Source organism: Tetrahymena thermophila (assembly GCF_000189635.1).
Source record: "Tetrahymena thermophila SB210 genomic scaffold scf_8254608, whole genome shotgun sequence".
NCBI lineage: Eukaryota > Ciliophora > Oligohymenophorea > Hymenostomatida > Tetrahymenidae > Tetrahymena > Tetrahymena thermophila.
Window position 1 is genome coordinate 102,289 of NW_002476378.1, and position 16,975 is coordinate 119,263.

Here is a 16,975-nt window from a genome sequence, read left to right on the forward strand (position 1 = left end):
AAAAGTAATTATTAACAAAAATAAATAAAAACAAATTTATTATATATTTAATTTATAAAAAAAGTTTAATTATTTTAAAATTTTATAATGTTTTTACAAGTTACTTTAAATTAAAACATTTTTATTCATATTTATTAAGAATGTATAACTATTAAATAAAAACAAATTTTAAAATAAAAATTAAGTTTTATTTAGAAAAAATTCAAAGAAGTATTTTTAAATATTTCCAAAAATATATATTGTTTCAAAAATACTTACCCTTATATCAATGTTATTAAAATGTAGTTTCTTTCTTTATGTTTTTCCATTTTTCCAATTTTTCGAATTTTTTGAGGTTGAATTTTTTGTATATCCTTGAAATTTACCTTCTGCAAGAAAAAATAAATTCAAAATAAAATATTTATATTTACTCATCATTTTAAAAATTAATTATTACTTGTTCTGTTTTTTGTTAAAAAATTTTAAAACATAATACAATGGCAATATCAACATTTCTGAAAAAATTCAATGATATTCAATTTATTATCTAAGAAAATTAAGAAAATGTAAAAACTCATATTATCATAACACTGATAAAACTAGTGAAATTTATGGGCTTTATTTATGATTTATTTTTTTCCCCATTTCTTTATGAGTATTTAAAAAGAAAAATATAAGATTTAATTGCTTAAATTATAATTTGTAAAAATATTTTCCAAAACACTAAAGATTAAAAAAATATTTCAAATAAAATTAAATAAAAAATATTTTATATTTATAATATCTTATTTATTTAAGATTACAAATTTTTGATCGAAATATTCTAATTGTCGATTTTTGCAATAAATAGAGGAGAGATTTGTTTTGTTTTGTTTTGTTTTTTTGAAGAAATAGAAAAAATAAAAGCAAGATGATTTAGTTTTTCAAAATGATTAAATACAAATGAATGTATAAAAATTAATGATATTTGCAAATATTTGAAAGATAAAAGTTGAATAAATTTAAGAAATTATTTATATCCATACAAATGTTATTTTCTGAAGTTAAGCTTAATGTAAATTAAATAAATTCTTTACAAAAATATTATATACAATTTTATGATTTTTTATCAATTTTCAAAACAATAATTTTAATAGTCTTTATCCAGCGTAAATCAGTCTAATATAGCAAATTTTAAAAGCTTAAAATAGTTAACCATTTATGCATAATACAATTAGAAAAGCACTTTTACTAATTGAGTATATTATGGTTTCTAATTAAAAAGACTAATATTTTAATTCAAATTCTTCAGATTAGCAATTAAATTTACTGTAAGTAAATTATAAAAAAATAATGCTAAGCAGAAAAATTTGTGTTTAAATAAAAATATTTATTATATTATATTTTTTTAATATAAATTATTTTATAAGCTAAAGTATCAAATATTTCATTGTTAATAAATTTTCTAATTAAAATTATATGATATATATAATATAAATCTTGATTTCAGATACAGTTTGGAGAAAGAATCTATTCTAATTAAGATTTTTGAGTTAAAAATCACCAAAAATTATATTCATTAAAAGTGTTATTCCTCGAATATGCTTCCTACTTATTATATATATAAATAATCAAAAATGATTGTTTATACCTTATAAAAGAATTAAGAATAACAAAAATATTAAACCTATTTAATTAATTATTAGTTGATTTTTTGTTCTAATGATAATTACTTAATTAAAAAAGTAATATTCGAAGTAAGAAAAAAGGATATTAAATAATTATCATTAATATTAATAAAATGAAGATTTTTACTGTAATATAAATCATATTTTTTCATTGCATAATTTAAACAAAAGCTGATTTATGTGGTGAAAATTAGTGCTATTCAGTATTTATAAATATGTGCATAAAGCTGACTCCTGATATTGTGGGAATAGATTCTGATAGCTAAAAATGCTTATTTGATAGAGATATAGCCAAAAAAGTGAATAAATGTTTTGATATAGAAAAAAATGGAAAAAGTAGTGTTTGCAAAAATAAACAAAATACAATGTGCATAACTATAACTGAAGATATTTAAGATTAATATATAGGGATATATAAAGATGCTTAAATGAATTTGATTTGCATAGAAAAATAAGATATTATTGATTAATTGAAAATAAAATCTCCTCTAAGTAAATATAAAATTAAATTATTATTCATAAAATAAAATCCTTTGGATAAAAAATAAATTTATTAGTTCTAGTAAATCTAAAATTTGAATATTGCCTTAAAGATGACTTTTCTTTAGATGAATTTTACTAAAGGCCAAACAGCATGATATGTAGTTGCAAATATTAGTATTATTCATTATTCGTTTATTAATTTATTTATTCTCGAATTAAATCTTAGATATTGTCTATCTAATGGTATATGCATACCCATGGATTCTAATTAGAATGCAGCAAGAGATATTAATTAAAATTGTGCATAACTTAATTAAGAAGGGAAAATTTAGTCTTGCTTTAGCGATAAAAGTATTTGCTTACTAAAAAATTCAATCACGTAAATAAATAAATGCACTACTTATTAGTCTATAGATTTAGTAATTGGTGTAGCGTTTATTAATCAAACTAATGAGTGCATCCTCAAAGACTAGTACGCAAACTTAGTTATCAATAAAAGTATTTAATTACTATCTTAATTATGTCAATTTATTAAATTATTCAAATATATTTAGATTTAGTTTTTTTGAAAAGTCCTTATTGTCTTTTTGAATCTTCTCATATCCTACAAGTTGGAGATTTAAATAATAAAATAGTCGGAAGGACTTAATAATATTTGTGTGCTTAAGAAATTGAAGTATTTTCTGATGGTGATAATTTAATTGAAATGTGTATTTTTGGGTAAATTTTTCAATTTTTTTCTTAAAATTTAATTACTATTTAATTACAATTAATTAGATTTTGTATTTCAAAATACTCTTGTGTTGAAATGGATGACTTTGAATATATTTCTAAAAAACATGATAATTCATGCTCAACTAACTCAGAAACTGATTTTATAGAGTGTTTTTACTCTCCAGAATTAAAATCTACATGCATTTTAGAGGATAATGGTCTGAGATCTTGTGAATTAATGACAATAGAAAATCCAAAAACTTTTGTAATTTTTTCTTTTAGCAATTAATCTATTTAATTCAATATTTTTATAAAAATTTAGGGTGCTATTTATCAAGAAAACAATCAAATAGGAATCTGTATTTCTTAAGATGTACCTATTCCTTTATAATCTTTAGGTTTTTTTTTTAATTAAAAAAAATAGTTTAATTTTGTTAAATATGTTTAAATTTAGTTAGTTAAAATAAAAAATTAACATGCTCTGATGGTTCATGTATTTTATAATCTGTAAATATGTTAAAAGATTATGTCTAATGTACAAAAATGACATAAACTGGGATAACAACTACTTAAGATGACAATGGCTTTTGCAAGGAAACCTTTCCTTCGTAAATTTAGATTTCATAATGATATAATATTATAATTTATAATCATAAAATGTAGAAAAAAATGTCGCATGGATTAATAATGCTTAATGAATGGTATTTGTGTTGATATGTCTTAAGATACATCTCTACCTAATTTCGCCAAAGAACTAATAACTACCTCTTGTCTCCCTTATTAAGATATTTAGCAAAATGGGTAAAAAATAAAGAGTTGCCCAACTGGTTTCTGCATTATTTAAGTATAGAGTAATTAAAGATATTGCTTTCAGCTAGGTGCTTACCTGGGAGATATATAATATTTAGGATTAGAAAGTTTAACTTAAAAATGCTTAGCTTAGTTCGAAATTAGTTAAATAGGTAAATATTAACAAATAAATAAACATTCACTTTAGTTTCTTCACTTTCAAGTTATTTATGATGTGACACCAAAAATATAATAATTAAATTAAGATAAAGATTTATGAAAATTGTGAATAATTATTATTAACTAAATCAAAAGGTATTGATGAATGTGGAGATCCAAATTATTGCATATTCTAAATACCAATTAAGTAATTTTAGCAATAATTACATACTAAAAAACATAAAAAAAACACTTTTTTCAATTTTTATCTTATTAAAAAAAATAAGATCTATATAGAAAAGCTATCTATGCCATTCTTTACAATTAGAAAGCGCTTAATATCCAGGAAATAGGGTTCCTGCAAAAAATAATTTAGGGAAATGTTAAGATCTATTTTTACGTAATTATTGACTTATTTAAATTAAATGAAAGAAATGAAAGAGAATAAATAATATTTTGGTAAAAAAAATGATAGCTTCCACAATCAGCTGCGTTGATGGTTTTTAATGCATCAATGATAAAGGTGAATGTCAACCTTTAAGTGTAAATCAACCCATTGCTAGAGATGTTAATTAATAATGCTAACCAGCATATACAGATTAATCTTTATATTGTGCTGAAGGCTATTGTCTACTAAATTAAGTTTGTCTACCTTTGTCAATTTAGAATCCTGGGAGAGAAAATAAAACAAGTAAATGTCTGTAGGAAGGAGAAAAAGGAGCCTTTGGTGCTATATAATGTTTTCAAAGGTTTTAATTTTTATTTTATAAATTTAAAATTTAATTTAATTTAAATAACTTAGTTTTTGTTTGACAGGTATTTCAGATGAGCCTCAAGATTAATTTTGTGCTTTAATAGATTATAAAATTAGCTCTTAAGTTGGTAAAAAATTTTCAAATTTTTATTTATTTAAATAAATTAAATAATCATCATAGGTAGATACATATAATCTCAAAAATGTGTTAAGGAAGATGACAATAATAATGTTGTTAACAAATTTAAAATTGTAAAATATTCATCAAAATATAATTGATTCATTTATATATTTATATTTGCAAAAAGGAATACTGTTACAAAGGATAATACTGTATGAGAAAAGATAGTTAAGGAATTTAATTTTGTTCCAAAGTATTGAGTAATGATATTATTTGTTCTGATGTAAATGGGGCTTGTATATTTTCTAAAGACCCTATACAGAAATGTTCAAGCTGTTCTTACACACAATGTTTAGACAAGTACACTTAAAAGTGCATTAATTTAGGAGTAGTATATTGCTAAGATAATAATGGTATTATTTTAAATTTTTATTTTTCTAAATATAAAATTTATTTTATTATTTAGGATTTTGCTCTAATTTTTAGTCATCAAATAATCCATATTGCGTTGTTTGTCCTAAATATTATTGCTTAAATAAAAAGACTTAGATATGCACTTATTATTAGGAAATGTATAGCTTATTATAATATTCTTAAACCAATTGTCTCTACTAGTTTAAATAAGATGAAGAATGTATCATATAAGACATTAATTCAGCTAACAAATATTAAGAAAACTTATGCATTGATAAAAATTATTTTTGCTTGCCAATAGTTGAAGCACAAAAAACAAAAAATTGTCTATTCTGTCCAAAATATTATTATAATCCAGGTGTTGGAATTTGCTATTAAAAATCAAACAATAAAAACTACCCTTACTTTAATTTAGATATTTAATATGTATCCGAAGATTGTTATCCAAAAAATGATTGCTCAATTTCAAACTAAAAATGTCCTGAAGGGTAATTAATTTTTTTTATTAATTAATTATTTGTGAGTTAAATTAATTTTATTTACTGTAGTGTTTTTTTCACACTTAAAAAAAATTTTAATACAAGTTATTAAAAATTTATGGTTTTTCAGATTATGAATCTAGATTAAAAAATAAATCTTTTTTTAAAGTTTATTTAAAAATATTTACAATATATAAATAATTAATATTTTTTATGTTATTTAAAAAAGATGCTAGAAATGTGATAATCTAAATATGTGCACTTAATGTATGGAGGATTATTTCTTGTATTAAGATAATTAGACCTAAAATTAATTTTGTATTAAGTGCGATACGAATATATACAGCAACATAAGTTAAGATCCAATTTTAAGTTAATAGGGCACTTAATTTTATAAATGTATATAATGTAACATCCAGGATGAAGACTGGTATTTATTTATTTAACTTTAAATTTGAAGATAAAGGAATTAAAATAATAAACATATCAATATAGGAATTTAAATACTTGGTAAAATAAGAATTGTGCTAAGATGGTAGTATAAATTGCAGGAATAAAAAGATTTACGAATACTTATTCTAAAATTTTGTATTACAGTATTCAAAGAGGAAATTCTCAAAACTTAGATTCAAATTAAGCTAATAGAAAGCTTGTTAATCTCATAATACACAAAGAGCAAACTTCTTTGGCATGTAAATAATATATATTTAAGATTGAATTAATTTGTGCAAGATTAATAATCATTACATTTTTACGTTAGGTTCCAATCTGTGTATAAGGTGTGAATCAAATCCAAGTAAAAAACCATATTGCTACAGATGCATTGATTATTATTACTCTGACTTGAATGGTATATGTTAAAAGTGCCCCTTAAACTGCTAAAAATGTGGAAGAACCATACTCGAATAGAACTTGTAACCTATTCTAAAAGATGATATACCAAAAGAAGATTTAGATAAAGGAATTTATAATTTTTCTAAATCTATATTTGCATGCATATAATGTAATACCTAGTACACAGTTAGTCCGAATTTTAATTAGTGCGATTAATGTGGTTTATATTGCCTTGAGTGTGCTTATGGTATATTTACAATTTTTTCAACAAAAAATTTTATAAACTATAAAAATAATATAAGAATTTTCAGGAGACTTAATAAATTATAGAAAATAAAACTTTAGAAACTAAGTATACTAATTTTTAAAATGTCTAAAATGCAAACCGGGTTATACATTGTCTTCAAATAGTAATTTTTTAATCTCATCTTAAATAATTTATTTATTTATTAATTAATTCATTTAAACGTTTAGGAAAAGATTGTAAATAGATCTACTAATTGAACTATTGCTTAAATTAAGATCTAACTGATTATTATACTGGTTTATCTTTAATAACCTTCCTTGATCTATCTTCAAAGTCTTTTAGATACAATTGCTTAACATGCAATTACAATTCATGCTTATATTATAAAAGATGCTATAATTAGGGCTATTCTCCTAGAAGTAATTTAAATAATTATTTTATAAAATTTTACTTATCATTATAAAAATAAATAACACAATATTGGTAGATAATATAAACTTTTGTTTAACTAAAATAAATGTTTTTAAATTAAAAATTTTGAAATAGTATAATAACTTTTATAACTAACTTCTTTTCTCATAAAAATAAATATTAAGTTTAATTTTTTTTCTTCTTATTATTATTAACCTTGATTATTGGTCAGTAATTAATTTTAATTATTTAATTTTTAATCACTTAAAATGAGCAGGGTATTGATTTTAAATTGTTAATTCAATACTAAAAATTTTATTTCTCATTAGGGTAAAATAGAATATTTTAAACAAATTCAGAAAATTAAAAGAAGGCTCCAAATATAATAAAATAATAATTATTAATTTAATTCACATAATTTTTTTTCAAATCTTGATTAAGAATTTAACTTTTGCTATATAACATCTGCAAGTATTTGATACTTGGAGTTCTTTAAATTTTATATAAATTATTATCATAAGTTACTCTAAAAAGTATACATTCTATTTAAAAGCGTTTATTATTAACTTTGCACAAAAAACCCAATTAATTAATAAATCTCAATCTAAAACAATTTTTAAACTTTTTGAAATCAAATATATCATATTATTATCATACCACCCAAATACCCATAATATTAATTGATTAAAATTTTGAGTTCTCTCTATAAAAAAACTAAAACATTTTAAAATATAAGTTTATATTATCATTATTAATCATTGTTTTTTGAAAATAAAAAAAATGTTAGATTATGTTTATAATTGTGGTTATAGTTTAGATTAGGGATTTTTTTATTTAACTACATTAAATTCTTGTCTAAATGGATATCCTACGGTTTATTAAGGAAGTCTGTCATGTGATTTCAATACTTAATGCAAAAAATAGGTATTTTTAATTATTTTTTATTAATCTTATTAATGTTAAAAATAAAGATATATTAATGTATTGAGTGTTTTGTTTCTAATAATACATATTAATGCAAAATTTGTTCTTAAGGATATATCCCAAGTATTTTTGGATGTATACCTTGTCCTGAAACTTGTTAAACTTGCTATGAAGAAGGATATGTTAACTATAAAAGAGTTAATTTTACTAACTACATAATCAATACACCCTAAACCACAATTAAGTTTTCATTATAATAAAGGATGAATTATAAAAATGATTTTATGATAAAAATGAAGTGCTCAGATTGTAAATTTGGTTATTACCTTAATTATACGCAATAATATTGTTAAAAACCTTAATGTGGTCAATACTGCCAAAATTGTATTAATTTTTACGAAAGTCCTTTATGTACATCATGTAATTACACAAAACTTTTTAATCTCATAGCTCCTATTTAAGGTTATATATCTAAAATTCATTATGGAACTAATTTTCTAAGCAATTTCTAATAAATGATCACATTTAACTCCTTGTAAACAAATTGCTAAATTTGTCCACTTCTGTAAATTTTTTGAATTTATTTAATTTCCTTTTAAAAAATTTTTCAGATTTTAATTATTTGTAGATAAATTTAGATAATCAACTCAAATTTATTCTCAATAAATAAAAGATAGGAACTTTGTATGTTATAAAAATATTTAAAGAAATTATTTTTATAAAAAAATAAAGAATTTTTAATTTAAATTCATTTTCAAATAGAATTTTAATGGCAAAAAAATTTTTTTAATAATTTTTTGGAGAGAGATTAATAAATTTTTATTTTTTTAATTTAGATTAATAATATAATTTAATATTTATTAATAGATGTGAAACTTGTGAAGATAATAATTTAGATTTGGTTTTGGATCCTTTAAGTTTGTATAAAGTAAAATGTTATTCATGTAAACAATAATTACCAAATAATTATGGAGATATGTAAAAATATGAAATCAGATATGATAAAGCTAGAATGAGGTGCATTTATTGCTTAAAAAATGATAATGGGTGCTTTTTTAAGAAAAAAACTGAGATCTTTGCTGAATGTGGGACAGCTAGCCAACCATTAGGTAAAGGTACGTTTGATGAACCACTTAATTTATATAAAATAAATGAAACAAATCTTGATCAACTTATAATAAATGAACCAGAATTCGATATTGGTATTATTTATTATAATGAACTCCAATTAAGAGAAATTGATTTTATCATAAATTTCATTGATAAATCAAGACTTTGCAATTTGGACTTTGCTTTAAGTATCAGCACTAATATTAAAAATAAGATTCCTTCAATTTAGACTCTTTCTATCACTTTGAATGCAAACTAAACAAACAGTTTAACAGATTATGAAATGTTATAAAATGACATAGCTACTTTTAAAGGCTTTAGCTCTTTTAAGATTTAAAATATGAATGTCAAACCAAAAAATTTGAACTCAAATTTCGGTTTCAAAATTTATGAAGAAAATATAAATAATATAGAATTTTAGAACACAACATTCTTGTGTTAACGCTAATATACAAACTAACTTTAAACTTATTTTGATAATTTTAATGGGACATTTATAATGAATAACACTTTGTTTAATAACTGCAGCTTTTATTAATAGACTCTCATAAACGTTCATTCAGACTTTTACCCTACATTTATAACTTACTAATTGACAAATTTGTCTATTTTATATTCAGATTTTTCTCAAAAATCTAGTTTTATTTCAGTCAATAGTCCTAGCGATTTAGAAATTTAAGATTTTAAATTTATGCATGGATCACTCAGTTATCAATCAAATGTATTTGCAAGCTATTATTAAGGCTAAGAAGTTACAAGTATTTCAAATGTTACAAACATACTATTTTAAAATTCTACGTTTTTGAGCTATTCTTAAATATTATAGGGAGAAAGATTTATGTATTTTTCTCTTTTAAACTTTACTTTTGCAAATTCAAATTGTTAACAAAATTAATAATTAAAAATGAAGATGTATTTGTTCTAAGTAAATACAATAAAAGCATAAAATATAATACTTTAATCAAATTATTTTGAAAAAGCACAATTCATTTAATTTTCTCCCATCCTTGATTCCGAAGATCAAATAATGATTAGCATAGACTAAATTTTAGTGTTTAATAATACATTTAACTCTTTTGAATAATTATTATTTAGTTATAGCGGTAAATTTAAAACAGAAGTGATAATTAGTAATTTTAACATATCTCAAAACAAATATAGCTAAAATTATGGCATATACTATTTTTAAATTAGACAGGCTAATTCAATATTTTTAAGTAATGGGAATGTTAATGAGCCATAACTTATAACAATCATATAAGCTTTTGGAGTAAATTAGGTTTCCATACAAATAATATAATTTGGAGATAAAATTAGTCAAAGCACATCACTAAGCTTGATAAATATTTAAGATTTGATATAATAAATAGAAATGAAAACCGTAACATTTAATCTAATTATTGCCGATGAGATATTACTTATTGTCAATTAATAAATTAATAATTAATTTGATCCAAATTAATTTCAAGCAATTTTCAATTCAGTTACTTTTAATTAAGTCATTCTTAGAAAATAAGCAAGAATTAAATAGAATATACAAATTTTTAGTGCTGCTTAAATCACAATCATGCAAGGATATACTAATATGAACTTTATATAAGCTTATAATACAATTCAACCACCTATAAATCTTTAAGTAAAATTTTAGTTTAAAAATCAATAAAAATTATTTATTTACACTTATTTAAATAAAAAAAGACAGATACTTTCTTTTCCTCAATAATTAATGTGAAAAATGTAATTGGGAAATTAGAAATAATAAATACAAAAATAATGAATATCTAGAATCATCCTAACCATAATCTTCTTTATATATAAGGAAGCTAAGTTTAAATAGAGTATTCAAGTTTTACAATACTTGCAGATAATCAGCAAAAATTACAGTTTTTAAGTGGTGGTACTAGTACTAGTAGTAGTATTCTAGGAGGTATAGCAATGATATAATGTTCAGATTTAAAAATATTAAGCAGTAGTTTTAGTGGTGGATTGTCACTTTAAGGAGGAGGTTTATACATTTAAGCTATTTCACTTGCTAATATATATATTTATTAAACAAATTTCACGGAGAATTGGAGTTTTTCTTTAAGCGATCTTAAAAACTCTAATGGAGGAGCTGTTTACATTAATTAATAACAATAAAATTTAGGTGTAACCCTTAGATTTATTTAATGTCTCTTTTCTAATAATTTTGCTTATAGTTAGGGTGGAGCTATGTATGTGTCTTCAAATAAAAATAAATTTTATTTGAATTTACTGCTATCCAACTTTTTAAACAACTTTTCAAAAGATGGAAGTAGTTTATATTCCTCTTAACAAAACCTTACAAATATAGTGTAGATATAGTAAACTTAAAATATATATTCCTATAAGTATATCTCAGATTTTATCTAGATTATCCAATAATTTATAGAACCAATAAGCAGTTCTCCGAGTCTCTATCACTTGTAAGGTTTTGATCAGGTTTACTTATTGTAAAATACATTTACTGTTGAAGCAAAAAGTATAGAGCTAAATACCAAAGAAAATGAAAATTTGTATATCTTTTAAAGTTTAATTATTTTCAATCAGGTGAATTATCTTTAACTTGCTTAAAATAAAATAAGTAACTTTAAAGTATAAAATTACTTACTTAAAATGACTAATATAGAAGAAATAAGTTTGTCATAAGATTAATTTTTTGATAATTAATAATTTATTTATAATCCAAATTAATTTTTAGCAAATTCATTGATAGTAATTTAAGCAAATTCGATTAAACTGGAGTAAATTATTTACATAAATAATACTTGTAGTAAATGTGCATAAGGAAATTTGCAGGTAATTTCTAATCATATTTTAATAGCTGATAGCATTTTTCAATAGAATATTGCACTAAATGGAGGAGCTCTTTCAATTTCGTAATATGTTAAAGACGAAATAATGACAAATAAACTAAGATTTTTACATTTTTATTCATATTATGAAGAATATTTAATTAGAAGATCAAATTAAAATTAAACAATTTATAATTCAACATTTTTAAAAAATACTGCTTTGAATAATGGAGGATCTATTATAGCATCAAATACTTTTTTATACATAATAAAAAGCAATTTTTAAGAAAATAATGCAAATTAATTTGGAGGAGCAATAGTTTCTGATCTAAATGACAAATTTGATCAATTCTAAAAAATCCACTTAATAAAAAATACCATTTAAAGTAATAAAGCGAGAATCGGAAGTAGCTTTTATCAAATATAGAATCTCCCACTACAGTACCAATTAGATAATAAACTATCTAATAACGAAGCATAACTTTACAATGATAATCTAATCTAATTTGCAGTTCAATTTTTAGGAATTAAAGGTTAATAAACTTACAGAAACTCTTTATCAATAGACAAGCACATGAATGGTAAATTTAAGGTAAAAAATTCACATAAAATTGTTTACATAATACTTACATAATATCATCATTATAAAATAGTGAAAACAACATTTTGATGCGATAAAAAGCTATTTTTTAAACAAATTAATAAATTACTAATTAATTGTTTAATATTTTCTAAAAAAATTTTCAAAAAATATTTATTTTTTACTTAAATCAAATTTAATTCTTTTAATTGATAAATAGGATGACATTGTTCTGTAATTAGTTAATAATGAAGATTAGCCTATAACAACTCTGAGTGAAGAAATTAAATTAAATGTTTAAGTCTTGAAAGGAGAAGATTATTATATTGATTAATATTATATATCATAAAAAAGTGGTGTATTTGAACTAAAAGATAAAATAAATGTTTTTGGAAGACTTGGGAAACAAATAATATTATAAATATCTTCTGAGTATGCAAAGTCTCCTATTTATAAATATGATGGTGAATTAACTAAAATGGAAACTAATATCTCATTTGAGATAGAAATTAACATGATTAAAAAATGTCCTGTAGGTACAACTTATTTTAATGATACTTTAAAAAAGGATCTATGTAATCCCTGCCCTTAATTTATGTATAATTTAAACGATGGTGATAAATGTCAAAAATGTCCAAATGATTTTTTATGTGAAAAAACAAGCATTTATTTACCTATGGGATTTTGGAGATCAAAAAATAATAGCTATAATTACATCGAATGTTTTGGATATTTTTAATGTGTAGGAGACATTCATAGAATAAGAATAACAGAATAGTATTCAGATGAAAATCGTTATTGTCAAGAAGGTATTAATTCATTTTAACAAAAAATTCAATTCAAAAATTTAACATTCAAAATAAAGGAAATATTGGAGCCCTATGCATGGATTGTGATTTATATGGAAATTATTGGAATGAGAGGTATTATCATGTAGCTCCTTTTACTTGTTTAAAGTAAAATAATTAAAATTTCTAAAAGTTAATTTGTTAATAAAAATATATAAATAACTAGATGTGGATAATTCAATACTAACTTAATAATTGACATCATGGTACTTCTGCTTAGCTTAGCTTTGTTTGCAAAAATTGCAAATTCTATTTTTAAGCTGATGGATTATTTAAAGATATAAAAAGTATTTCAAGTTTTGAAAATATATTTTAAATATGATTAAAGATTTTTTGTAATTTCTAACATTTTACTTAATTACTTTACTCAACTATCATTGTGTGCGAAAAATATGATTTACTTACCTACATATTTAAAGCAGATTTTTCTAGGTTTTGGAAATCCATCAGAAATCATTCTAAAACTATTTGATTGTGTTTTGTCTTATAATATTTAGTTTTAAGATAATTAATATATTTACTTATATATTAGAATAATCATTCTGTTGATATTTAACTTATTAATTAGCTTGTGTATACTTCTTTGCTTTATAATTTAAAAAAACAAAGACTTGTTAGCTCATATCTCTGTACTAATATATTTCACCATAAATTTATTAACTCATACAATAGATTCAACTTTAAGAATGGTAATTCATTAATTTTTAAAAAATATTTTTTAATTCAAATTAATTCTAAAAATAGATATTTTGCATTTAAGTAGATGGTTAATTATATGCAAGCTAATATCCTAATATTAAATGTGATGAAAACCATTTATCTTTTGTTAAAAAATTGCTAATACCTTGTCTTTGCATTTAACTGCTCTTTATTTTTTTAGTTTTTCTCTACATTTTTAGAGAAAATCAATCATTTGCTAATTCCAGAAAAATTTCAAATATATTTAACTAATTCTATAAATACTATTGGTGGTATTTTTACTAAATACTGATAAGGTTGCTAATTATAGCTATGGATAATTACTTCATTTTTGATGTATAATTAAAAGGCTCGATATTATGCTCTTTGTATTTATCATACACTCTAACCCAGCTTTACTGTAAAATAATTTTTTTTAAATATAAAACAATATTTTTTAATTAAATAATAGTTTACCCTTACAATAGACTCTAGTTTAATTACTTTGAGATTTTTATTTCTATTTTAATAACTGTTAATTTTGGAATTATTGAAAATCTGAATTAATTTTCCTATCAAGAAAGAATTTTTATTGTATTTTTAGCTTTGAATATTACATGTGTTAGCGGATTCATCTATTGGGCAATTAGAGATGAAGTTAAATTAATAATTTAAAAAATTGTAAGTATAACTAAACAGAATAGTATAAATTCTTAAAAAAAGAAGTCTCCAATTCTTTTGTGGAAGTTAATAAGGTTAAGAATATCCAATAAGTAGATATTTATTAATAATAATATTAATAATAATGAAATATTATTTTATAGGAACATTTCTTCATACATTCCCAAATAAAATACTCTTATTACACATTATTAAAAAAATCAATTAACTATTAGTAAAAGTAAATATTGAAATGAGAGTCATTCTTGACTTTAATATTAACTAGACCTCCTATTATTTATTGTTTTATTTTAAATATCCAAAAAAAGAGTATTGAAATACTATATAGTTTGTATATTCTAACTAAAAATAAGTGAATTAATTTTTCAAAATTTTTAAAAAAATAATTTTACCTTAAGTTAAATTTAAAAAATATTTGTTTTTTCTTCATTTACTTTCTTTTGTAAAATAAAGTATTTTTAAAGTGTTTTTACCATAAAATTTATTTTATACCTAATAAAACTTTCTAAGTTAAGATTTATAAAAAATGCATTTGGAATTTTGGTATATCTTATTAAATTTGTTTTTAATAATTCATATCCTATAACTTTTAATATCATTTAATTACAAAAACCTATAAAAATATATTTGTCTTATTTTTATGTGATTTTTATTGCTGAATTTTACTCTCCTTTTAGCTTTATATTTATGATAATTTCTTGATAAGACCATCTATCTATCTTCTAAATTTCCTATAAATTCTCAAAAATATTAGATTAAGATATAATTTTCCAATTTGCAGAAAATTTAAATGAAAGTTTATTCTTCTGAAGTATTTATTTTATTTATATTTAAAATAACACTAAAGATGAATATTTAAGAATTATTTATTCCATTTGCAAAAGTATATCTAGAAATTTATAGATATAATGATTAATAAACCAAAAAAATAAAAATATTCATTAAAATAAACCTCATACTCAAAAAATGAAATTAAAGTAAATATCTTTGCATTCAATTTAGATATTTTAATATAATTGAGTAATCAACTGTAAGTTTAAATTCTTATTTATTTATTTATATTTAAGAAATATAATTCATAAACAACAGTAATAAATTACTTACAAGTTAATAAATTTTAGAGGTATAAAAATATAAGAGTAGGGTTTATAAAATATTTCTAATTTTTAAATTTAATCTTCAAAAAATTGTTAATTAATTAAATTAAATATTCCATAAAGGCTGGAAAAATAAAATATTTTTTTAATTTTTTTCTGGGGACAGAAGGCACTTTTTTCTATATATATCAGTATCTGTATTTATGATAGCTCTTCATATACAATATTTAAAAAATTAATTTTAATTCAAAGATAGAATTGATTTGAAAATTTCTATTATTTAATATAATTACTCAATAAAGTCAGAGTAAATATCCAAGAGCACCTCATTTATTTATTAAATTTTCTAAAAATATCTAAGTCCTAGCCACTAAATTTATCAAAAATCTGATTATGAGAGAGCTAGTAAAATATTTATCAAAATCAATTTTTATTTTTTCTTTCTTGGATATTTAAAAGTAAATTATTCTTTGAGCTATCATAAGGACTGGATTTTTTATTTATGAGGTAAAATTCATCACATGCATAAATTCACACGAACCATAAGATGAACAATTTAATCATCAAATTTGGATGTGCGGATAATAAAGCAGAATTTGTAACATCATCATAATAAAAATTTCTTAAAACATTAATTTTATTTTTAGTGATTGTGTAATTACTATCTAATACTATTTATAATTTTGGGAAGGTACTATTAATATGTAATTATTCAACTGGTTTCAGAGATTCATGATTTTTTGTTGAAGAATTGGTTACTAACTCTACTATAATATGTAAGCAGTTAATTGATTATACATTTGTTGCATATACTGTTAGGATTTTTTGGAAACAAAAATGTATACTATTCTGAGAATTGCTAAATTGTGAGCAGCTAATTTAACCATTTAGCAGCTATGATATTTTATTTTGCTCGAAAAATGACAACTAACCTTTATTTAGCTTATTTTACTATTTTTATAAAATTTTATTTTTTATAATTTTCATCATTTTACTATTGATTTAATTTTAAATTTGATTATTATTGTTAATATTTTAAAGAGGTTGTTCTAAACTAGAAATAACTTTATATATCTATTTCTCAGTAAATTTAAGTTTAATATTTTAAATAATTATTTAGCTATTTTTAGCTTTTTTAGCATTTAAAGATATTTATTCTACTAATTAGATCCTAAGATTTTTTTAAATAATTA

The 16,975-nt window shown here is 21.2% G+C and overlaps 2 protein-coding genes across 2 annotated transcripts; one reads left to right on the plus strand and one right to left on the minus strand. All coding sequences in view use genetic code 6, as the record gives it.

Annotated features, from left to right (window-relative positions):
* Positions 1-1,759: 1,759 nt before the first annotated feature.
* TTHERM_001009993 (transmembrane protein, putative) lies at positions 1,760-14,916 on the plus strand (the record flags this gene model as incomplete). Its single annotated transcript, XM_012798032.1, has 29 exons — positions 1,760-2,138; positions 2,204-2,303; positions 2,356-2,627; positions 2,684-2,849; positions 2,907-3,108; positions 3,166-3,241; positions 3,298-3,451; positions 3,507-3,805; positions 3,948-3,999; positions 4,079-4,191; positions 4,267-4,540; positions 4,594-4,673; positions 4,727-4,797; positions 4,854-5,079; positions 5,133-5,568; positions 5,789-5,989; positions 6,055-6,251; positions 6,320-6,640; positions 6,696-6,803; positions 6,868-7,059; positions 7,839-7,975; positions 8,023-8,540; positions 8,843-10,721; positions 10,784-12,490; positions 12,699-13,287; positions 13,344-13,434; positions 13,493-14,015; positions 14,071-14,425; positions 14,477-14,916. 29 exons carry the CDS (start codon positions 1,760-1,762, stop codon positions 14,914-14,916), a joined length of 10,158 nt encoding a protein of 3,385 aa, XP_012653486.1.
* A 1,588-nt stretch (positions 14,917-16,504) lies between these two features.
* TTHERM_01010030 (hypothetical protein) lies at positions 16,505-16,669 on the minus strand (the record flags this gene model as incomplete). Its single annotated transcript, XM_001017712.1, has 1 exon — positions 16,505-16,669. The coding sequence occupies one exon, from the start codon at positions 16,667-16,669 to the stop codon at positions 16,505-16,507; it is 165 nt and encodes a 54-aa protein (XP_001017712.1).
* Positions 16,670-16,975: the final 306 nt, after the last annotated feature.